A 22,607-nucleotide genomic window follows, 5' to 3' on the forward strand; every position below is an offset into this window, starting at 1 on the left:
ACACACACCAAGGCGCGATTTCGTTCCTCGATATATGATCAAGGCGGTAGACAAAGAAAGAAAGCACAAGAAGAATAATATGGCTCACACATCGAGAGGCTCATGTTGGCCCAAAGGATTGCTTAAGACATGGCGCCCAGCGCCGTGTGCTATTGAGTAGCTCGGCTTACATCGCCTTGCTCAAGTCTTGCAAGCTTGTGCGAATCGAGTCTGAAGCACGCAGTCGCGAAGTTGGTGTTTTGCTGCATGCAAGAAGAGGCTGTCAGGTTGGCGGGAAGGATCAGGCAATGGAAGCAAAGGAGAAAACAGAGTGACCGAGTTGATCGCGGCCTACAAGTTGACTTACCAAGCCATCGGCGTATTCCGCGTGACGCGCAACGCTGCCGCCTCTTCTGAACGGTACCTACGAGCGAAAGCATGGCCGAGCTGAGTGAGAAGTCATGCGGAGGGAAGCAGACAGTTGGCGAGGTAGGGCCTCGCACATCACAAGGCCAAACGCGACAGAAGGCGCCGACTACTGACTGAGCACGAAGTGGAGAAGCGTCCTTCAAGCGCTGATGCAAGCCATCGCGCTGATGTCTATCACCAAATGATAAGAGGCATGAGCAACAACAGGAAAGTCGGCTGCATGTGCTCTATTGAATGACGGGAATCAACGTACAAAAGGGGTGACACAAACACGTTGCGTCCAAATGGTCCAGGGCTTTGGCTGTGGCGTTGTGGCGTCAGCTGAATGCGCTTGCACTCCGGAAAGACTGGCAGGGGGACCAAAGCGCCTTCTTGTCCTGCCAAGGCGCACACGCACAGGCGCACAGTCAGATTCATGGGTGTCAGCCTCTGTCGGCAATACTGAAAAGGAAGAAGAAGGAAGGGCACTCACCATCAGAATACATGCTCAAGACGACAGTATGCATGCACTCCAAAAACGTCTGGTTGTAGTACGTTTCCAAGGAAGATTGGGCCAGCAAACGACCTGCGACGTTATGCTGGGGGTTGGCGTTCGTCACCAAATGCAGGCGGAGCAACGGTAAGATGCATGCTTGTGCAGAAACAAGATCTGCCTGCATTCCATTGAACCACCGATCCCCCTCACAAATACTTACGATCGCTACGTCCTGGATGTCAATGCGGCGTTTCTGCAGCATGGCCTGAAGGCCTTGCAAGTCGTCGCCCCAGGCCACAGACGCAGTGCTGGCAAGCCGCTCGTTGACTCCTCGCATGGACTCGTACTGCTCGCGAATATACTTGAATGCAATCTGCCTCGGAAAACGCCGCTATCAAACACAACAAATCAAATTGCAAAAAAAAAAAAAATGAGCCCAGTCACGAATCAAAGTTAGGCGAGTGAGCGTATTTTTTTTCGTGAGCGAGTCGAAGCTTAAAAAAAATACTGGTACCTTGAGGCTGGCGTAGACGCAGCAGATGATCAATTGATCCGTGTGCATGCCTTCAAGCAGCTGAATGTGGTTGTGAAAGACATCCAGCAGTAAATTCCAGGCCATTTTCGTCTACAACCAACAGCGCTTTCAGTGAGCTACTACCCTGAGCAGCGTGGGTCATGGCGTCCTACTTCAAAAGCTACGCAGAAGCGGCACGATGCGAGTACGCGAGCACGTACAATTGAAGTGACAACGGCCCCAGGCACCTCCTTGAGGCGATGGATGAGCTCGGACAGGCGGTCAATGACCAGGGGATACAACTTGTATGCAACCTGTGTCAATAGAGTGTGCGGGAGGCTTGCCTGAGATCCACTGCGGGAGCTTGCACTCGGGGTCGCGTTGTTGTCCACGGGTGCGAGCTCCCGTGCAGCCCGTTTTGCGAGCGGCTCGCCCTCGTCCGCAAAAAGTGAGCTCAAATTGCGGCGAGCTGGCGATGCCCTGTGTGGCTGAGGCGGGTGACGGCGTCCTGGCCGGTCGATAGTGCCCGACTCGTGGACGGTCGGTAGGTAAACACCATCGCGTCGCATTCGTGCCAGGAAACTCGAACCCACAGCCCAAAGCTGTTGCTGGAGCACGCCCGCCTCCAAATCGGCAAGATATTGCGTGATGACGGGATAGGCGCTGAGCGTGTGAACAATGCAGGGTTCAATGACTTTGAGCACGTTCTCCGGTGGCACGTGGGCGACATGCAGAATCCAAGGAAATCGCAGACGCGACGGCACGGGGACTTGAAACCACTCGCGGCGATGAACTTGCAAGACAACCTCGTAACTGAGGGCCATGACGGCGCGCAGGAAGGCGGCACGCCCAAGCAGAGACGTGTTCAACGATTTGGCCAAAATGTCGTGGAGGAGCCACCAGAACAGCTTTTCACTTTCCGTGATCAGCGACTTCTCGTGCGTCTCCCAAAAGTATGCGTACTGATGGCCCCGAAGAGCACGTACGACCTGGTCTTGAACAACGCTCAGCAGTTGCTTGCATTCCTGCTGCGTGGTGGCAGTATCACGGGTTTGATCGCACTCGTAAAAACACTTGGCCAGTTCGAAGCTAGGCCCGTCCGTGTGCTGTGGCAGCTCTTCCATAAACTCTCGTAGCTGTTGTGCAGCTTGGCGCAGCGGGGACGAAGGCGTGCTGGGCATGTTAGTGCCACTGGCTGTGGCGCGCAGGCGCTGCAGGGCGTCGTGCGAGGGCGTAGGCTGCGGCATTGGCCGAGCGCGGCTTCGCGGAGTGGTGGCTGATGAGGGTGCCGGGGGTCGGACCTGTGGTTGGGGCTGAGGCTGAGGCTGAGGCTGAGGCGGTGCCGAAGCCGAACAGTTCATGTTCAGCATGGCGCATGCGGCGGCCCCAGCGTCAGATTTGGAAACAGCAGCTCGCCCCGTCTCATTCTCAAGATGGCCACGATCGGCAGCTGACGAGTCTTCTGGGTTGACAGGGTCGGCGGTTTGACGCAGTTCCCCGAGTAAGTTGCGGCGGGCTCGATGAAGAACATCGCGAGTCCCTGCTTGCAACAAGTCCACGGTGCTGCTTCCTCGGCTAGCGATGCTAGGCGGAAGCTGAAGGTGGGGTACCTGATCGATGTAGAGACGATCATCAAGACCCGCGTACTGAGGTTGGCGATAGTATTGCTGCTCGTAGATTTGGCTCAAATAGGTCATCGCCATGGGCTGCGGTTGTCCATCCACAAAGAACAGCAGGTTTTCGTAGTCTCGCAGAAACGGTTCCCAAAAGGAGCGTCGGATGACCAAGATTTCGTCGCGGTTGAACTTGAAGGTACGGCAGATGGTGTCGAGTTGCTCCAAGCAGGGATCGCTTGTGCTAGGTTTTTGCTTGATGAGCTCAACAGCCAAATTGGGGCGGAGCAAAGGTGCATCGCAGCGCACAACGGCGTGGTGGACAACGCAGATGAGAAGGTGCAGAAGTGACTCGCAGCCGGTGTGCAAGACGGTGTCATGGATGTGACTGATGCGCGCCGCTTGAAAGGTGATCCACACGAATTGTTTGATGCGCGCATGAATCTCCGAGTTGTGCTGATCAGTACTGAAAAGGTTGTAGAGATAGCGCTCGAGTTGGTGGCGTAGCTGACACATGACCACAAAGCTGCGGTGCATATGGTTGCAGTACGCCTCAAAAAGATTGAGACGGGTGAGGGAAAAGTCCGCGTCCACGTTGGCACTTGTGCGAAGAGCTGCCAGGGCCTGTCGGCAGTGGTCAAAAAATGTGACGGCATTGAGCTCGCAGCGCTGTAGCAGGTCGGACACTGTGAGCCCGCCCGTGGCCAAGAGCATGAAACCCGAGGCGGTTGGTTGGCGCGCAGCCAAGAGCATGGCCACGGCCGACCAATAGGTCGACTCCAAGCCCGTCCAGGTCTGTGCTGGGTCGAGCGCTAAGACCTAGTGATACCAATGAGCGGGCGGATGCTTGGACCATGAGAAAAATAGCACCAAGCATGGTCAGTGCAGACGACTGCCTTCCCACTGCGTCGCTATGGAACGATGCCTTTTCCCGGAACAGATTCATACCAGCAGGTCAACAATTTCTCGCGCTTCAGTCTGCACTTCCATGGGCAGGCCGCTGGCCCGACATACGGCCAGAAAGGCCGCCTGAGGATCAGCGTTGAACAGATGAACAGAGAAAATGAGGCGGGAGAAGTTCCAGTTGGGGTGTTCAAATGACTCGGGCTGGGTACGTACCGAGTCAACGCAATCTTCATCCTGATCAGAGTCGGTCTCATCAGTCTCGTCAAGGTCCGACTCGCTGGCATGCTGTGGCTCTGTGGGGTGCTGTGGCCGAGAAGCAGAGGCGGGATCGCGTGCAGTTGAGGCTTCGGGGCGCGGTCCATCGATCACCCATTGATCTTCCGTTTGAGGCGGGGAGGAAATGCCGGGCGTGGATGGCCTCACTGGCGCAGGTGGCGCCTGGTCAGTCTGATGTTCAGGCTCATGGTGTGCCTGCGAAGGGCGCTGCCCGTCTTCCAAAGCCGAGGCTCCCATTTTCACTGAGCCAAAATTTGCCAAGAGCGTGGCTGCACAGAGTACTCAAGCCCGAGAAGTCAACCAAACAGGGTACCAAGGGGGTTGTGCCCAAAAGCTCAAGCCAATGCGCCGATTTCCAGAAGCGTTGGCGTTCGAACTGTACTGTGTGGATTTAAAAAACAAAAGTGTGGCGGTTGCCGATAAAAAAATGTTGTGGGGGCTTGCCCTCTGCAGTAGATCGACAGCACCAGCTGCCCAAGGGGGCCAGGGGACAGCACGGAAGGAAGGCCGGCTCCCTTCACGAGCACGCGAAAACGAAAGAATTTTTTTTTTAAAAAAAAATTGCAACCTTTCAGACGTGCATTCGGCGGCAGCGCGGTTTTTCGAACTGAGCGTTGTGGCGGGAAAAAAACGGCGCTGGCGCGCCAAGCCACAACTGCTGGGATGATATTTTTGTATAGCCGTTATGGGAAAAACAGGTTTAACGTCTATACAAATCCCGCGTTGATGGTCGATTATGCTCACAGTTTTCGTTGGATTGAACTCAGTGGGAGGAAAATGTCAGCGTGTTCTCTCGTGCACCAGACCGGAGCGGACCTCTTACATGGCTTGAGCCATGGAGAAGACGCTGCTGGCGGCGCTGAGGGTTGGGCGACTGGTTTTCTTCTTGCGTAGACTTTTGCGTTCGACCTTCTTGTAGAGGCGCTCGTAGTCGGTTTTGCCTGAGAACCGGGCCAGAGCAGGGATGGATCAGCGCAAGGGAAGGAACAGAAAGGGCTTTGTTCTGTGTGTCTCGCCTTGCCTGTTACATTCGATGAGAGCGAAATCGGGCCAGTCACGTACAGAAGAGCTGGTTGTCGCGAGGAATACACATTTTTCCGGCGAGCGGTTGTCGACAGGCAGCGCAGACAAAGCAAGCACGATGCCAGGCTCGGCCGTGTGCCCGACCGTCGGTGATCATGCCTTCAGTCGAGCGAATGACTTGGTGACAAGCTTCACACACCTCGCCATGTTGGCGGTCAAAGCACGCCAAACAGCAAATCTACACTCACCACACAAAGTGAGGTACAAGGGTGAGGAGCACATGCAGAGCAAGAATAACCAAGGGAATGATCTTCATTGAGAAAGTGCAAAAGCGCACAACGGTAATTGAAAAGAGGCAGCTTTGAGAGTAGTACGAGACGGAGAGAGAATATTCGAACAAAACAAGACCCGACCTGATCGTTCATGGTCACGTATTCGCGTTCCGAGAGCTGGCACTCGCAAAAACGGCATGTAAAGTGGTCAAGATGCCAGTCTCGGTCCTGGGCATGTGTGTAATCGTCTTCCAAGATGCTCTCATCACAAGCCGCACAGCTACATTGGGTGGAGGCGAAAACCATGGTCATGATGGCAAACGCGAGGGAGCTTTACAAAGGTGCTGCAAGGGTTCGATGTGTGTGTGCAAGGGGTCCCACATCAACGGCCATCTCACCGAGGACGATGCGCATCGGCGCAATGACGAGCGCAGAGCAACATGCCGTCATGCTCAAACCCAATCAGATCCACCAGTAATTGTTCGCACGACTAAGCAGGTGGTACGAGACAAGGTGAGGGCTCAAGGCCAGGCGCGTGCGTGCATGGATGCGCAGTTGGCCACGTGCATGCCAATTGCGGGCGGGTTGGTGAAACAGCTTCCATCCAAAAGGCAAACAAAAGGTCGCACCTCACACACAAAACATGTGTCGTGATGATATACGGCTGGGTTGCCATGGGCGTCAAGGACACCTTCCACCTCAATGGCCATCTATGTTTGTCGGGGCCAGCCAAACAGCGAGTCACACGTCGAGGTAAGTATCCAGCCCACAATTCTATGGGGCCTGCCAGAATGGCCAAAAGTTAGAGCAGGCCTGCTCTTACTTCGCCCGGCTTGATCGGTCCGGCACAGCGGTGACAATTGAGGCGCTCAATCGATTCAAAAGCTTCACCCGGGCGGGCGCGCGACATCTATGGCATAGGGCTTGGTCAAACATGGCGGTCTCGGGGACCAAGTGGCGCACATTCATCACGGTGGGCTGTGGTGCCGGTTGTCGTGCCCAGCAGGCAGGTACCTTGAAGGCGATGAATTCCTCAAACATGGGGTAATATTCGGGTCGTAGCGCTGAAGCGCGGGAGACATCGAGGTCATGGGGTGGCAGCTGAGCTCGCAGTTGCTGAACCAGATAGCGCTCGCCCAGCGAGCCGCGTAGCGGCACGAGCTCACGGGGGTACGTGGCAAAATAACGCTTGATCTGTCGGTCGGTCAGCCCCGGAGGAAACCAGGCATACTGCAAAGCCACATCGACAAGGATGCGGCATGGAAGGGAATGGTGGGTGCATGAGTCGGGCACGCTCTTCTGAGCAGTAGGGTGAGCAAGATGCAAGCCTCTACCTTGGCATACATGGCAGCTGAAGGGCCCAGCGCTGGAGGGGGTGGCGAGGACGCCACTGGTGCAGCGGGTTCGGGGTTTACTGGCAAGGGAGACGGGGCAGGTGGTGGGGTTTCGCGGACAGCTGGTGGTCCGCTTGATCTCCTGTGACTTGCGGGCGGCGGTGAGGGGGTGAGGTCCTCGGGCTCGGTGCTTACCACCGGGTCTGGCGACATGGAGGCGGTGTCCAAGCCGCCGAGCACGGAGTCAGTTAGGAGGCTGCCCATATCTGAGTGCAGGCCATCCAGCAGGCCAGGGTAGATGTGACTGTCATCGTGTAAATCGTAAACCTCGCCCTGAGCCTCCTCGGGCCGAGGTGCGGGCTCTGGCTCTGGCTCTGGCTCTGGCTCTGGCTCGTTTTCTGCTTCTACTTCCTCCTGAGGCATGCGTTGGGAGCCTTAGTTGCTGCGGGTATAAATCGCAAGCGCGGGGACTGTCAAAGGGAGAGGCCATGGACCACGTACCACATCTGGAGTCTGGTCTTCAGCTTCAATGCCCAACTCTTTGTTGGCTTCTGTGGGTTTAAATGATGAGCAAGCACGGGTTGTGAGGCATGTGCTGCAAGGACAGCGTCGAGTGCTGAGGTGCTGAGGTGAGTGGGATGTAGGTCAAGGACGGACCGGCGATGCGTTGGCGTCGCTGACGTCGACGATTTGATTCCTGTTTGCTCTGCATCTCACAGAAGACGATGTGACGGCGCAAGCGATGGATCAGGCTCTTACGTTGAACAGGCGCCTCAAAGGTCAAAAATCAAACCCGGAGGGCCGGGGTCGATTGGAGCTTACGCGATAAATGGATGGCTGACGAATGCGCCCGACAGACTTTTCGTCAAGCTGCTTGTAGCCATGCAGGCTCTTGTCGCATCCACAAATGGTACAGTTCTAAGAGTTCAGGCGATGAATGGGATGAGTTGGGCGGCTGGGGCGTCATCGAGTCGGGTGCTGCAAAGTGAATTACCTTGCGCCAAAAGTGAATCTCAAAGCCCGTGCATTGGTCGCAACCAAAACAGGGCTCACCCTTGTCAACATCATGGTACAACACACCCTGCATAGAGACCCGCAGGCAACACCGTCAGACTGGACAGCTGCGCGGCAAGTGGGGGGAATGCACGTGCGTGGAGGGCACCAGGGGGGCGGAGCTGACGGGGGCGGGGGTGTCCGTAGAGTTGAGATTGAGGGCTGACCTGTTTTAGAGCGGCACTGATCACTTCATTGGTTCCACGAATGGTCAAGGCAGCCCGTGGCCGCCAACGCCGCTCCTTCCCATCCTCCCCCTCCCCAACGGCCGACTTGATGGCAAACGACATGCTGCTGCCAGTCCCCCAGCGACTGACGGTCCGAGGTCAACACCATTAGATGAAAAAAAAAAAAATAAAAATAAAAACGAGTGGGTCAGTTTTTTGATGACATTTCATCAACAAATCCTTCAAAAACAAGACGAACACGGCGCCATGATGATGGAGGTTTGGGATAAAGGGGGGGGGAGGGGGAAGCGAAAAGAGAGCGTGGTCGACTTGATCGATTTTTGGCCATGCAGACAACACATGCCATGGGCGGAGACAGCAGTCTCATCACTGTAGACGAGAAGTGGCGAGGGGAGGCGTAGGAAGCGCCACCCATGCGACAAGAGACAACAAGGAATCGCTGATTCATACACAAGATATCAAGGAAGCACATGGCTCTGAAACATCAGACAGGCAGAGCAATACGAAAACAAGAACAAAAGAACCGTGACATGGTCATGGAAGCACATACAGATGCACAAAGCATCAAGCAGGCAGACTGGATGCAACTGCGTTGCGATCGGTACATGGCTTAATAATCGTCGCCGCGACTGAGGATTTCCTTGCAGCCGGGACGCAGAATGAGCGTATGCTCGTACTGAGCCGTGTAGCTGCCCTTGATATCAACCAGCGGGGGGTATGCATCCTACACGGGCACACAAGAGCAGGAATCAAATCAGAGGTGTACACTGCCTCCGGCACAGCTTCACTCGTGAACCAGCAGTAGTTTCGTGCAAATTGAAACAAGGCGAAAACGCACCACCAAGCCCACGTCGCAGAGCTGCTTGAGAGAGAATAGATAGCGGCTCTGATCCAAGCGATCGATCCAGCGACGGCAAAAGGCCAGCGTATCAAAGTTTTGGTTGATGAGATGCAAGAGGTCGCGAGCGCCCTTGGTGCGCAGAGGCTGATGGGGGCACTCGGGATTGCGCATATAGTGGCTGCACTCGAGGTCCTCCACAACACGACCGCGACCAGTGCTGCCAAAAGTCTCAATCGCATACACCTCCCCTAAGCCGGACAAAATAAAATGAACAAAAAAAAAAAAACATATCAAGAAGCTGCCACCAGCACGGTTGTGGTTGAAACCCTAGAAGCCCTGTCCTAGAGCGCGGGTGTGTTACAAAGTCGCACCTTCTTCCATGCGTCCCTCCTCTGCACGCTTGACAATGGGTACCGACTTTCCGGCGTGGATCCTGCAAGGTCAAAAGCATTCAGGGGGTCAGGTACGGTACAGGTACCGGCGACTGTGGCTTGGATGGGCCATGAGCTGGACCCACCGATAAGGGCCAATGGAGTGACCATTGAGATTTTCAATGCTCTTGATGGGATACGTCTTGCCGTCGAGTTCAATCTCATACGACTCCATGGCCTCCTGAATAGCGGCGCCAATGTCCTGGAAGTTGGCATCAATACCAGCCTCGCGAATGCCGGTGTTGGTTGCATCCTTGACAGCAGCCAGCAAATTGTCATATCTATCCCACAAAGCAGGGTGACCGTCGATGGTGAGTGGGTCAGCGCCAGGGTCTGACCGTTCCTGTGCTGGTGATTATGCGGGAATTGAGTCAACTTGGGGCCGAGCGTGCGGCGTACTTGGGGTTGAATGAGAGGGTAAAGGCACAATCGATAATGTGGCCATTGACGTGGGTTCCAAAGTCGATCTTGCACACATCGTCATACTAATACAAAGCCAACAGGGAGACCGTACCCCCCCCCGGGGAGAGGGGGGGGGGGGGGGGCGGCAGTGGGCGGTAATAAAGACAAACCTGAAGCACGGTTTCATCACCGGCATTGGGGGTCCAATGCGCTGCCACATGGTTGAGAGAGCAGCCAGTAGGAAACGCGAGACCACGCTTGAGACCCTAGGCAGCGATGGCGTAAGGATGAGCACAACCATCCGATGTACTTGCTCTGTGTGTGTGTGTGTGTGTGTGTGTGTGTGTGTGTGTGTGTGTGTGTGTGTGTGTGTGTGTGTGTGTGTGTGTGTGTGTGTGTGTGTGTGTGTGTGTGTGTGTGTGTGTGTGTGTGTGTGTGTGTGTGTGTGTGTGTGTGTGTGTGAGCAAGAAAAGAGGGACGCACATCTTCACCGATCAAGGCACGGCTAGCCGTTTCCAGCTTTTCACAGAGGTCAATCATCTTGATGCCAGGCTTGGCAATGCGCTGAACATAGCTGCGCACTTGGCGATGAGCCTCGGCGGCCTCACGAAGATCCTGGATCTGCTCCTCCATGAGACGGTCACGCGCCCGGATCTCCTCGGCCGTTGTGCGTTGCAAGTTGCTGGGATGAGGCCACAACAGGTGCCGATTGAGAATGAGCACACAAGCATGCCAGGAATGGGGAAGAGGAGGAGCATCGGCGTGTCAAAGGCTCGGCTCGGCTCGGCCCGGCTCGAGCATGACGTACTCATCCTTGTACTGGTGGGTCTCATTCTCGGGCATTTTCCGCGCCGGGAAGAGCTGGGTGACGGGGATGGTTGGGGGATCGGTTTGCTCCTTCTGTGATCAGGGCATCGAATCAAAGCGAAGTACGCCCGAAATCGGAGAAGACGAAATTTCGGGCATGCATGAGTGACAATCACCAAGCTCAACGACCATCCAAGACAGGACATGCTCCACAAAGTTGGTGTAGCCTCCAGTTTGGGCCGCGTTCATCCACGAGAAAAAGGATGCACGGTACAGTAGCAAGGAGGCAGGGGCGAAGAAAGATGGCAGGCACCAGCTCCTGGAACATACCGCATTGCCACTCTTGGATTTCTTCTTCTTCTTCTTCTTCTTCTTCTTTTGGCTTTCAGCGTTATCCCCTCCCTCGGCCTCGGCCAGCTCTTCGTTGGCCTCGTCGTCGACCTCGGCGGCTACAATGCAAGACAACGCCATGAAGGAGGGACGGAGGGTCGGGGGACGGAGGAGTGAGGGTTTCACGTGAAGCAGGAAAAAAAAAGGCGTCAACGTTGGACACGGAGATTGGCCAGTCAAAGAGGCCAAAGCCGGTCAACTGGGCATGCACAGGCTCACCAGCAGCGGGGGCGGGTGCCTCAGCCTGAGCTGCCTTTTTGCCAGCGTCGACCTCGATCTCAGCTGCTCCGACCGCTCCGGTCGCTCCGGCCGCCACCTGCCACCATGCATTTGGGGTGAGAAATCAAGCTCCTCATTAGGCCAATCAAAACCAAACACAAGCACCCACAGCAGGGCAGTCAATCAGCCAGCCAGCGACACACAATAAACACACACATACCTCTTCCGCGCTCGTGTTGGTCACCATCGTGCCGTTGGGGGGTCGCGCGAGTAAATGCTATTCAGTGTGTGCGCGCGTTCGCAGAAACGCGAGAGAGAGAGAGAAGACAACGTCTAGTTTTTGTTAACTTTACAGGTAGCCAATCCAACCCGTAAAATTGAATACAGATCCGAGGACAGTGGGGATGGTCAAGAAAGTTTATTTCCGGGAGGGGTAAGGTTTACGCTTTCACACTTGCGTATCATTTGGCATGCGGGCATAGTGGCTGAAGGCTACACGTGGAGCACACAACCGTAAGACGACGACTAGCAGATTACATCACGATCAAGCGACGTGTATTTGTTCCCATGCCCAAAGGCGACCAGCGGAATACAGCATGGGCAAAGCGAAAAACATTGCGACTAAAAATCAGCTCTAAACTATAGCCATTCACCCCCACGATGACCCCCACAGCGCAGGGAGTCAACGCGCCACACACACACAAAGCAGAGAAACACCCACCGTCTTGCTTCCCTTTCCCCCTCCACAAGGGCCAAGACCACCTTGAGCAGAGAGAGCACCAGCTCGGGTGTTTCCGTACAGAGAAACGGTGAGGCGACGAGTGGCACTTTTCTTCTTCACTTTGCCTCGTGAACTGCACCAATGGCGGAAGCTGCTCCAGCCGGTGATTCTCGTGGACGTGGCCGCGGCCGTGGCCGTGGCCGTGGTCGTGGCCGTGGCGGTGCCGATGGTGGCAAGGAAACCTGGGTTCCCGTCACCAAGCTCGGCCGTCTTGTGAAGGATGGCAAGATTAAGAGCCTCGAGCACATCTACCTGCACTCTCTGCCCATCAAGGAGTACCAGATCATTGATCACTTCCTGCCCGAGCTCAAGGACGAGGTTCTCAAGATCATGCCCGTCCAGAAGCAGACCACCGCCGGTCAGCGCACCCGCTTCAAAGCCTTTGTGGCTATCGGTGATGGCAACGGTCATCTCGGCCTTGGTGTCAAGTGCTCCAAGGAAGTGGCCACCGCTATCCGCGGTGCCATGATCCAGGCCAAGCTTGCCGTTATCCCCGTCCGTCGTGGCTACTGGGGTAACAAGATCGGTGCTCCCCACACCGTTCCCTGCAAGGTCACTGGCCGTTGCGGCTCTGTCCGTGTCCGCCTCATTCCCGCTCCCCGCGGTTCCGCCATTGTGGCCGCTCCTGCCCCCAAGAAGCTGCTCCAGATGGCCGGTATTGAGGATTGCTACACCTCTTGCGGTGGCCAGACCGCCACCCTCGGCAACTTTGGTGCGTATCCTGTTTTACCTACACGTGTCATTGTGTATCTTGTGTCTCTCTGTTTCTTTTTTTCCTCTTTTACCCAACGGTGTTTCCACATCAACAAAACCATTCCGTGTGACGACAAATAATCCCAGCTCGCTGAATTCATGCAGCCAGCGCTGTGCAACATGAAGAGCACTTTGTTCACGACAGTCTACTGATGGAATGACTTGTTATATCCTTGTTCTATTCTATTCTATTTTTTTTTTTTGGTTTTCTTTCCGTACTCACCATGATTTTATTTGCTTGGCGCTCACGCTGGTTTCCCTGGTGCTTTGCTTCAATGTTACAGCCAAGGCTGCCTTCCAGGCCATCAGCCGCACCTACACCTTCTTGACCCCCGATCTCTGGGCCGATATCAAGCTCGAGGACTCCCCCTACGACGAGCACTCGGACTACCTGGCCAAGAACCACAAGGTTGGCGTTGCTGCCAAGTAAATGCCTCTCCAGCTTTCTTCCAAGTTGGTCTAGCTTTTTGCTTGCCGCAAATTGACACGAAACAAAGACTTTGTTGTATAATACTGTTGATCCTTGATCTTCACAAAAGCATACGTCACAAGCACCTCAAGTCAAAGGGAGGGGGAGGGGTGTTGATTAATGCACTGCCGTCCTCTGTTTGGCGCAATGCGCAGTCATGGTTGGGAGCGAACAGCAACACATCAGCCCACACACAATGGAAAATGATGAAAATGATGACATTCTCAATGTGTGAGAGAGAGAGAGAGGAAAAGCATCTCTTTAGTTTGGACGTGAACGCCCATGCATGCGGCAGAGGAGGAGCAGCCAGGCAGCAAAGTGAGGGGGCGGTGGCGGTGGCGTGATAACGGGCAACAGGACGTCTGCATTGGGGTTGGACTGGTCGTGGGGACTGGTTGATGGTGGTTCCGTGGACAAGCTGCTTGTCCGCCTTTCGATCAGACGGAGAGAGTTGGGAAGCCGGAACGTTTCCGGGACGTCTCACAACCGAGGAAAGCGGGCAGAGAGGAGTTGTCGGCGTCGGCGCGCCGGCCTGCTGGTGCCAGGATGGGTGGGCAAGGATCAAGACACGCCCAGATCCATGGCCCAGACTTGAGCGTCTTTGTTTCCACCTGGAACCTGGGTATGTTTCCTAGTACACCAGCCCTTTCATCCGGTTGCTCCTGCTGGTCCAGCTCACATGCGCGTGCGACAGGAAATGCCAAGCCACCAGAATCGCTCGATTGGATTCCGGCCGGCAAATACGACATTTATGCCATCGGCCTTCAGGGTTGGTTGCACACGCGTTGACATCCCCTCCTCCCTGCGCGATGCCTGCGCAGCTCATGACAAGCATTTTGCATTGTGCAGAAAGCGTCTACGAGCCCGAGCAAGGGGCATCACAGCTCAACCAGGAAGCACATCTCAGCGAGCTGATCGACAAAGCCATCGGTCCTGGTTACAAAGAAATTTGTTGTCAAACCCTTTCGCCTCGAACCGACTCGACTTTTCTCACTCGGACAGATTTCGAAGGTTTGTGCCTACCCGCCCCGCCTGAGCTGCCACCGGCGCCACCACGCTCGTCTTTTGTCGTAGCGCTAGTGCCATGTCACGTCCAAGTTTTTCAAATGCACTTTATCGTTGCTCATAGACGCGGTGGCGAGTGGCACTGCCAAGGAGTCTGGGATCCGCCTCATCATCTATGCGCGCGAGTCGGTGCTCGCCAAATACGAGTGGGAATCACACCTGCTGTTCCAGACTTGTGGTCGCTTGGACGGGTGAGCTTCTTCGTGACCTCCTCCACAAGCAGTGCATTCTTCTGATTCTCACGAAATCTCCGTGCCTTCTTCTTTGATTTGCTTCTTCTTGTATTGTTGTTGACTTTCCGATCCGGCTTTTAGACTGTCTGGCAACAAGGGCGCGGTTGCCTGCACACTCAACTTGGGTGGCCTGCATCTGGCCTTCATCTCGGCCCATCTCAATGCACACATGCATGAGGTATGTATGTCATGTCTCCCATACGCCCGAGTCACGCCGTTGCGTGCAGTTCGGCCCCGTCCAGTCGCCTGGCTCATGGCGCGGGTCCGGTGGGTGGGCGCCACCAGGTGGACCGCCGCAATGGCGATTACGCCCTCATCACCCGGGAGCTTCATGATACCCGCGATGCCTTTGGGTCATCACCCAAGGTGTTGCAGCTCCACGACCAAGACTTCACATACCACGTTGAGGTCATGAACCGCCACCATGTGACGTTTTGGTTTGGCGACCTCAACTATCGACTTCAACCACTGCCCGACATGCAAGCCAAGGAGGAAATGAACAAGATTGTGCTCAAGGCTATCAAACGTCAAAAGTGGGACGAACTCCTAAGCTATGACCAGCTACGTGCCCAACAACGCTCCATGGTACGTCACTGCCCAAAGGGATTGGATTGGATCCAAGGGACTTTGGACGACCGCGTCCCAGGCTCTTGGGGCAGCCGACTGAATGCCCGCGCTCTCTCTTTTTTTTTCCTGGGAATGTGGGTTTGTGTACGGTGCAGCGTGCCTTTCATGGTTTTGAGGAAGCGCCAATCCATTGGGCCCCGACCTTCAAGCTCAACAGTGCCTCACACTCTGTACAGCTCAAGTGTGTATCTGCTTCTGGGTCATTGCGCCCATGCTTGGGACCCTGTTCAATTTGCTCATCATTGGCAACACACAGGGATCGGTACAATTTGAAGCGTGTGCCCTCTTACTGCGATCGCATTCTGTATCGCGCCATCCAAGGCGCCGCCGTCAAGTGCGAGTCCTACCAAAGGTACGCGAGCAGCGCTGGACAGAGTATCTGGGGGTACTAGGCCTTTTTGATTGATGGGTTTGACCCATTTTATTAATTATGTTTTTGTCCCATGCAGCCATCCCACAATATACACCTCGGACCACTTTCCCGTGAGCGGCGTGTACAAGGTTGGTCGCATGTCACTCAATGATCGAGACGGGCGCGCCTGCAAGCAGTCTCATGTTTATCTGTTCCGATTGGAAACAACCCTCCGCTCCCCCTTTGTTGTTGTTGTTGTTGTTGTTGTTGTTGTTGTTGTTGTTGTTGTTGTTGTTGTTGTTGTGGCAGGTGCTGTCGCCCCCTTTGGCCAAGAGCAGCAAAGAAGACGACAACGGCTGCTCGATTACGTTTCAACACCTCTATCTGGAAACGCACGACAGCTGCTCATCCCTCAAGCAACCAACGGCTCCCGCTGTCATCATCGCCGGCCACCGGCTTGGTCGGGGCGTGGTTCAATGCACTGCCCCTTGCACCACGGTGAGACATGGTGCATTTGGCTTTCTACAGCGTGTGCACCCAAGGCTCATGGCATCTCGCCATCAACTCCTGTGTGCGCTTCTGTCTGCTCGTGTTAGACGCCTCGCCGTTGGGAGGAACGGCTGACCATCACGTCCTCTGACCCACTTTCCGAGGTCATGCGCTTCCCCGTCCTGTTTCAATGCAAAAACTTGGATGGTGCAGACTACACGTAAGGCTGCTGAGCAACCGCAAATGCCCGCCCATACATGCCTCAGCCCTCGGCTAGCGCTTGATTGACGTGGGGTATCTCCTCTGACGTCTTAGGTCGCAGAGCGCGGGACAAGCCATGCTTTCGCTGTTAGGACTTCAGACTAAGCAATTGTTCAAAGTTGCCCTCTACCAGGCCGTAAGCAGCTTCGCTCGCCAAACCATTTGCCCCGCCTCGCTCCAGTTCGTTCCTGGCTCACCGCTGCATTCCGATCGTCTATATAGGGCAAACCTTGCGGCGTGTTATCGGGCGAATGCACGGTCGAGATTGCCTAAAAAAAAACACAAACCAGTCTTTGTGAGAAGCCCCCACTCCCCAAAAAAGGGCAGGGTTGAGACATTGCTTTGGTAGACTCGCCCGTCTGCCGAACCAGGCGGGTGAATCATCTCCCTATCTTTAATTATACCCTCTAACATAAAAGACATTCCAGCTTTTGTTCGTACATGAGAATATAACACGCTTCGTTGACGTGTACCTTTCACAGGGCCACGTCGGCGATAGTGTGTGGTCTCTTTGTCTTTGGCGACTATGTTGTTTCAAGCCTCTGCTTTGGTTCACCGCCTCTTCCTCCCCTCTGACATCACCTCCACTCGCGCAAGCATCTCTGCGACTGCATGTCTTGAACCTCCAAGTCTCTGCTCCTACAGCTTAATCCCTAATGTTAAGCAGGATTTGCAAGCCCCATATCGCTTCATCTCTTCTTGATCCTCCCAACCTCTTGATACTCTCTACCAACGTAACCAGCATCACACCCCGTCTCTGAGCTGAAGCGCGTCTTTCAGTGCCTCTCTTGCGCTTCATTTTCCTTTTGGCCGCTGAAAGGAGAGAGACCCCTTTCGAGCCGTTTGGGAGAAACGGCAGCCAGTGGTCGGATCGCGCGCGCAGTCCCTCCAATTGGCGGTGATATAGACGGTACGTGAGCTGCTTGATTGATTCACCACCTTGCCTCGACGATTTGGAAGGCTGAGACAAATGCAGATCACAGCCTTGAAGTGGAGGCGCTGGGGCACAGTCGGCAACCTTCAAGCCACTGACACACACACACACACACACACACACACACACACACACACACACACACACGTCGTTCGATTTCCCGTTCGCTCCCTCGGGTGTTGAGGGCTCGAGGCTTGCGATCAGTCGTCCGGGCAGTGGGATGGTTTATTGCTTTGCACAAATCGAATCACGCCATCCGGCTCAATTCTGGATTTTTTTTTTTCCTCCTTCTTGTCTGTGTTCGTTTGGGCAACCAGTGACTTGACTTGACTGGCCGTTTTCCGCCCACTGGCCCGCGCTCTCTTTTTTTTTTTGTGTGTGTGTGACTTCCCGATGCTTGCGATCGTACATCTTGCTCACTTGGCATCTGGACGCTCATATATGTATATTTTTGGTCATCTGGTGTAGGGCGTCACCTCTTCTCTCTCTTGACCGCTAGGATGTCGTTCACCGGCAACATGATTCGTGTGGGCGTGTTCCTGTTTGCCATGTACACGGCTTACACGATCCGCTTGCATGCGGTCAACGAGTACGGTGCCGTTATCCACGAGTTTGATCCCTGGTTTAACTTTCGTGCCGCCGAGTACCTGGTGGACAACGGCTGGGAAAAGTTTAGCACCTGGTTTGACTACCAATCATGGTACCCCATTGGCCGGCCCGTCGGCACAACCATCTACCCCGGCCTGCAGGTGACGGCTGCCTTCATCTACAACTCGCTCCAGCAGCTCGGCTACGACGTGTCCCTCAACGATGTTTGCGTGTACATGCCTGCGTTCTTCGCCTGCATTGCCTGCTCCTTCACCGCCCTGATTGCATACGAGACCACCCGGTCCTGGAACTGCGCCGTTGCGACCGCTCTCATCATGTCCATGATCCCGTCGCATCTGATGCGCTCCGTGGCCGGTGGCTTCGATAACGAGTCGGTGGCTGTGGCCGCCATCTGCTCCACCTTCTACCTCTACATTCGCTCGCTCCGTGATGATGTGTCTTGGATTCTGGGCATCTTTACCGGCGTGTCCTACATTTACATGGTGGCCGCCTGGGGTGGCTACGTCTTCGTTCTGAACATGATTGGCGTCCATGCCGGCCTCAATGCCCTCTTCAACTACTCGACCCGCCTCCAGCGTGCCTACTCACTCTTCTATATCATTGGCACTCTTGGTGCCATCCAGTTCCCCGTCGTGGGTCTGGCTCCCCTTCGCTCCCTCGAGCAGCTGGGTCCCATGGCCGTCTTTGGCTACCTGTTTGTGCGTGAGATCTGCGAAATGTACTTCAAGGCCAACCCCAACATGACCAAGACTGAGCGCAACAAGTTTATGCTCACTGCCTTTGGTGCCGCCGGTGCCTTGGCCGCCGTGGCCATCGCCGTCATTGTGCCCGAAGGCTACTTTGGTCCCCTCTCGGCGCGTATCCGCGGTCTCTTTGTGCAGCACACCCGTACCGGTAACCCCCTTGTCGACTCGGTGGCCGAGCACCAGGCCACCCGTCCGGAGATGTACTTTCAGTACTTCCACATGACTTGCTTCATCGGTCCCGTTGGCTTTTTCACCATCCTACGCAAGCCCACCTACGCCACCGTTTTTGTCATCCTGTACTCCCTGATTGCTCTTTACTTTTCGCGCAAGATGGTTCGCCTGGTGCTTCTCCTGTCGCCCAGTGCCTCGATCCTGACCGGTATTGCCCTCGGTTATCTCGCCGAGTTTGCGAGCCAGCAGCTGGAGGAGGCCGACAGCGCTGCCAGCGAGGGCAACTCGGACAGCTCGGATGCCGCCGATGGTGATGCCAAGAAGGGCAAGGGCAAGGGCAAGGGTAAGAAGGCCGACAAGGCCGGCGACGTGCAGAACCTCGAGACTCTCTCTGGCTTTATGCAGTGGTGGAAGTCGCAGCGCACGATCCGGGTGGGCGTGGCTCTGGCCCTCGTGGCCGTGGCTGCTCTCATGTCCCTGGGCTTTTACCGCCACTGCAACATGATGGCCGTGCACCTGTCCAACCCCTCCATTATGATCAAGGGCCGCACCCGTGACGGCAACGAGGTTATGATTGATGATTTCCGGGAGTCGTACTGGTGGCTTCGTGACAACACCCCCGAGAACTCGCGCGTGATGGCCTGGTGGGATTACGGTTATCAGATCAACGGTATCGCCAACCGCACCACGATTGCCGACGGCAACACCTGGAACCACGAGCACATTGCCCTCCTGGGCCGTACCCTGGTCTCCAACGAGAAGGATGCTCACGCCATTGCCCGCCATTTGGCCGACTACGTGCTTGTCTGGTCGACCCGCTTTGGCGGCATGTATGGTGATGACATGGCCAAGTCGCCGCACATGGCGCGCATTTCCGGCTCGGTGTACAGCGACATCAACCCGCAAGCCTTTTATCAGGATGAGCGCGGTCAGCCCAGCCCGATGATGCGCGACTCGCTCATCTACCGCCTGCACGGCCACCGCTTCATCCCCAGCATCCCCCCGCTCCAGTACTTTGAGGAGGTGTTCACTTCAAAGCATAACATGGTCCGCATCTACAAGGTGAAGGATGTGTCGGAGGAATCGCGCAAGTTTTGCGACACTTATCACACCTACCCTCCGGCGCTGAAGAGCATTCTTTCCCAGAAGAAGGACTTTGAGCAGCTCGAGGACTTTAACCGCCGCAACAAGAAGCAGAAGAAGACGACCAAGTAAACGCGTCTCTCAGACTTGCACCCGGGTTTGGCCCGCGATGTACAAACTGTCGCAGTAGACTTTTTGTTTTCTTTTTGTTTTCTCGCTTTCTTTGACTCGTTCGTTTGTATCTTTTGTCTTTTTTGCTCTCCTTTATGCAGAGGTATCTGACCCCTTTTGTTCTCTCCAGACGCTTTCCAAATTGAGACCGTGCTGAAGCCACCAAGAACCACCCAGTGCAATGAAACCGAGGCAGTGGTGACAGGAATAGGGAGCGCTCAAGCCGAGAAGGGAGCAAGCTTCGAGGGTGATAGGGTTAGGGTTGATTGAATTGGGCGGCCTGAGGGCGTGATGCGCAGCATCCTTATGTTGGGTCAGACGCGATAGACTTGGCGCTTCTATGGTTGTTGTTGTTGTTGTTGTTGTTGCTGTTGCTGTGGTTGTGGTTGGGGTTGGGGTGGCGGTTGGTTTGTGGAGGCCGAGGCCGATTGGTCGTGCCGGGCGATAAACTGGTCCATGAGGGTGGTGGGGTTTTTTACGGGTGAGGACACGGCTGCTTTGTAGCCTAAGAGGGGCAGGAAGAGTCATCGCGTGCAAAGGTGAGAGGGTGGGTTGGTGGAAGGCACGAGGATTTGCCGAGACACGGGGAGAAGTCCAGTGCATCTGCTCGTGCATACCTTGAACAAATTCGGTAATACTTTGCTTGTAAATGGTGATGAGCTCGGTCAAGATGGACTGGCTGCTCTCCTTACCCGAGGCCTACAGAAGCGGGTGTGAGACGCCAAGAAGATGAGCTGCAATGCCAGGCAAGCAATCCTCGGTGAGACCGCATGGTCGAGGCTGGACACACATAGAGGGCTGAACTGTGCGCGCGAATCTCTTGCACGGCGGCACGCTGCTCGGCGCCGACCTCGCTTTCCTTTTCTGTTGTGCAAACCCATGCATGGCGAGGAGAGGAAAATGAGCCAGAAGGTAAGAGCGTGGGAGCTGAAGGGGCGATGTGGCACGGGAAGCCAGCGGGGAGCAAGGGGCGCACGATGTGCGCGCGCACAACCGTGGGCACGGGTCTCTGAGGTGGGGGGGGATTTACCATCATCGCGCCAGGTGTCGAGGTACGTTTGAACGGCCTTCTGAAGCACGGCTCGCCGCTGTGCCCAAGTCAGGTTGCTCCATGTGGTTGGGGGCTTGTACCTTTGAGGGAAACGACGCATCAAGCGCACACATTGATGAGACGGCCGAGATCAAACCAGCGGGCACGCAGAGGAGAGTCGGTGCATTTGGCACAATCCAGCGCGCCAAACACCCTCACCCCCACCACCATCGAACACAAGGACTCCAGCACATCAAACAGCACCAACCAGTCTGGGTTGGGAAGCGGGCGAGTCGCCACGGTCCATTCACGCCACATGGCCCTGCACCACCGCTGCACCATATTTTTTTTTTTTTTTTTTTTTACCGAATCGTCGTCCGCATTTATTTTGTGTGTTGATGGAGAAGATGAATCTAAAATGGGGGATGATGCAGATTTGATAACAAACAGAGTGGTTGTAAATGTAGTAGAAAAGAAGGAAATGGTGTGAGTATGTAGACAAGCTGCTTGTGACGCGATCTTTCGCGGGCCTTTTCTCTGACATGGACCGTGCCTCCATCTGTATCTCTGCCTCTGCCTTAAATCCAACTTAATCTTTGCCATTGAATGACTCTCCCCGTCTTTGTCTCTTCAATTTGTCTTCAACTTGTGTCTGTCTCTACCTCTGCATTGCAGTTCGTTTCTCTCTCTCACTCTCAAACCCTGTCTCTCTCCTCTCTCTCTCTCTCTCTCTCTCTCTCTCTCTCTCTCTCTCTCTCTCTCTCTCTCTCTCTCTCTCTCTCTCTCTCTCTCTCTCTCTCTCTCTCTCTCTCTCTCTCTCTCTCTCTCTCTCCCTCTCTCTCGGTCGGTCGGTCGGTCGGTCGGTCTCGGCTGTGCTCGCTGGTGCTGGTCCTCTCGGTATCCTGCCGTGTCAGGGGGTGTGGAGGAACGGGCGGCCGGGCGCTGGGTCTTGTGGCCTGTTGAACGGGGTGGCTTATGAATGTTTGTGGTTGGCAGGTCTTGAACAACAACTTGGGTGTCAGTACTACGCCAAAATGGCAGCAGCTCGGGTGGTCATGCAGGGGTGGCAACGTGCCTTGGTGCGTCCGGGCAGTCTCATTACGCAGCGCGGCGTGCATGCGGCCGCGCCTCTGGCCCGCCACGAGCCCGGGGCCACACCGACCGAGCCAGAGCAGGCTGCTGACACGCCAGACGCCGAAGCGTCGGAGCCCAAGCCCGCGTCAGACAACTCACAGTCAGACATGCCGCGTGAGTACAACGGTCCCAAGGGCCCCGAGCCCACCCGCTATGGTGACTGGGAACGCAAGGGCCGCGTGTCTGACTTTTAAGCCGAGTTATGCAGCGGGTCTGTCGGTGGCCGGTTGATCGACTCCTTGTTCCTTATTTTCTGGGCCGTGTGCCGTCGTGTGCCGTGTGCCGTGTGCCGTGTGCCAAGAGCTGCTGGGCAGTCTGAACAATTCAAATCTTCTCTCTAGCCCTTTCATCGCCTCGGTACCGGACATGTTTCTGTTAGCTTGAGGAACACGTACTCTTGAGGAACTGAGCGGCTGTCGTGCGGGACGTTGGCCGGGTCCCACCACTTGAGGTGTCTCCGTATCAATGCATCGTCCATTGGCTCGACCCGTTTGGCCCGTTGGCAGAGCTCAGGGCTCGCGCCAAGCACTCAGATTCCAGCAACACT

General features: G+C 55.4%; 5 protein-coding genes across 5 annotated transcripts; 2 read left to right on the forward strand and 3 right to left on the reverse strand.

Moving 5' to 3' along the window:
- Positions 1-166: 166 nt before the first annotated feature.
- Positions 167-5,966, reverse strand: MONBRDRAFT_37120 (uncharacterized protein; the record flags this gene model as incomplete). Its single annotated transcript, XM_001745933.1, has 11 exons — positions 5,886-5,966; positions 5,629-5,767; positions 5,255-5,453; positions 5,016-5,133; positions 3,959-4,219; positions 1,619-3,829; positions 1,398-1,508; positions 1,104-1,274; positions 662-849; positions 347-403; positions 167-242 (listed from the first exon to the last, which is right to left on the reverse strand). Exons 5-11 carry the CDS (start codon positions 3,998-4,000, stop codon positions 167-169), a joined length of 2,856 nt encoding a protein of 951 aa, XP_001745985.1. The 5' UTR covers positions 4,001-4,219; positions 5,016-5,133; positions 5,255-5,453; positions 5,629-5,767; positions 5,886-5,966.
- Positions 5,967-8,364: 2,398 nt separating this feature from the next.
- Positions 8,365-11,399, reverse strand: MONBRDRAFT_37121 (uncharacterized protein; the record flags this gene model as incomplete). Its single annotated transcript, XM_001745934.1, has 11 exons — positions 8,365-8,786; positions 8,901-9,151; positions 9,275-9,336; positions 9,421-9,615; positions 9,734-9,819; positions 9,907-10,002; positions 10,220-10,418; positions 10,545-10,636; positions 10,874-10,992; positions 11,153-11,249; positions 11,373-11,399. The coding sequence occupies 11 exons, from the start codon at positions 11,397-11,399 to the stop codon at positions 8,673-8,675; spliced, it is 1,338 nt and encodes a 445-aa protein (XP_001745986.1). The 3' UTR covers positions 8,365-8,672.
- Positions 11,400-12,014: 615 nt separating this feature from the next.
- MONBRDRAFT_8324 (uncharacterized protein) lies at positions 12,015-19,857 on the forward strand (the record flags this gene model as incomplete). Its single annotated transcript, XM_001745797.1, has 12 exons — positions 12,015-12,645; positions 12,971-13,095; positions 13,597-13,777; positions 14,005-14,166; positions 14,285-14,411; positions 14,535-14,631; positions 14,739-15,038; positions 15,257-15,432; positions 15,530-15,581; positions 15,742-15,930; positions 16,029-16,141; positions 17,616-19,857. 12 exons carry the CDS (start codon positions 12,015-12,017, stop codon positions 19,855-19,857), a joined length of 4,395 nt encoding a protein of 1,464 aa, XP_001745849.1.
- A 377-nt stretch (positions 19,858-20,234) lies between these two features.
- MONBRDRAFT_25546 (uncharacterized protein) lies at positions 20,235-21,157 on the reverse strand (the record flags this gene model as incomplete). The annotated part of the gene is made up of 5 exons (XM_001745935.1): positions 20,235-20,401; positions 20,514-20,595; positions 20,687-20,760; positions 20,927-21,027; positions 21,084-21,157. The coding sequence occupies 5 exons, from the start codon at positions 21,155-21,157 to the stop codon at positions 20,235-20,237; spliced, it is 498 nt and encodes a 165-aa protein (XP_001745987.1).
- A 375-nt stretch (positions 21,158-21,532) lies between these two features.
- MONBRDRAFT_25547 (uncharacterized protein) lies at positions 21,533-22,254 on the forward strand (the record flags this gene model as incomplete). The annotated part of the gene is made up of 2 exons (XM_001745798.1): positions 21,533-21,773; positions 21,923-22,254. The coding sequence occupies 2 exons, from the start codon at positions 21,533-21,535 to the stop codon at positions 22,252-22,254; spliced, it is 573 nt and encodes a 190-aa protein (XP_001745850.1).
- Between the last annotated feature and the right edge of the window lie 353 nt (positions 22,255-22,607).

Source organism: Monosiga brevicollis, genomic scaffold (assembly GCF_000002865.3).
Source record: "Monosiga brevicollis MX1 MONBRscaffold_10 genomic scaffold, whole genome shotgun sequence".
NCBI lineage: Eukaryota > Choanoflagellata > Craspedida > Salpingoecidae > Monosiga > Monosiga brevicollis.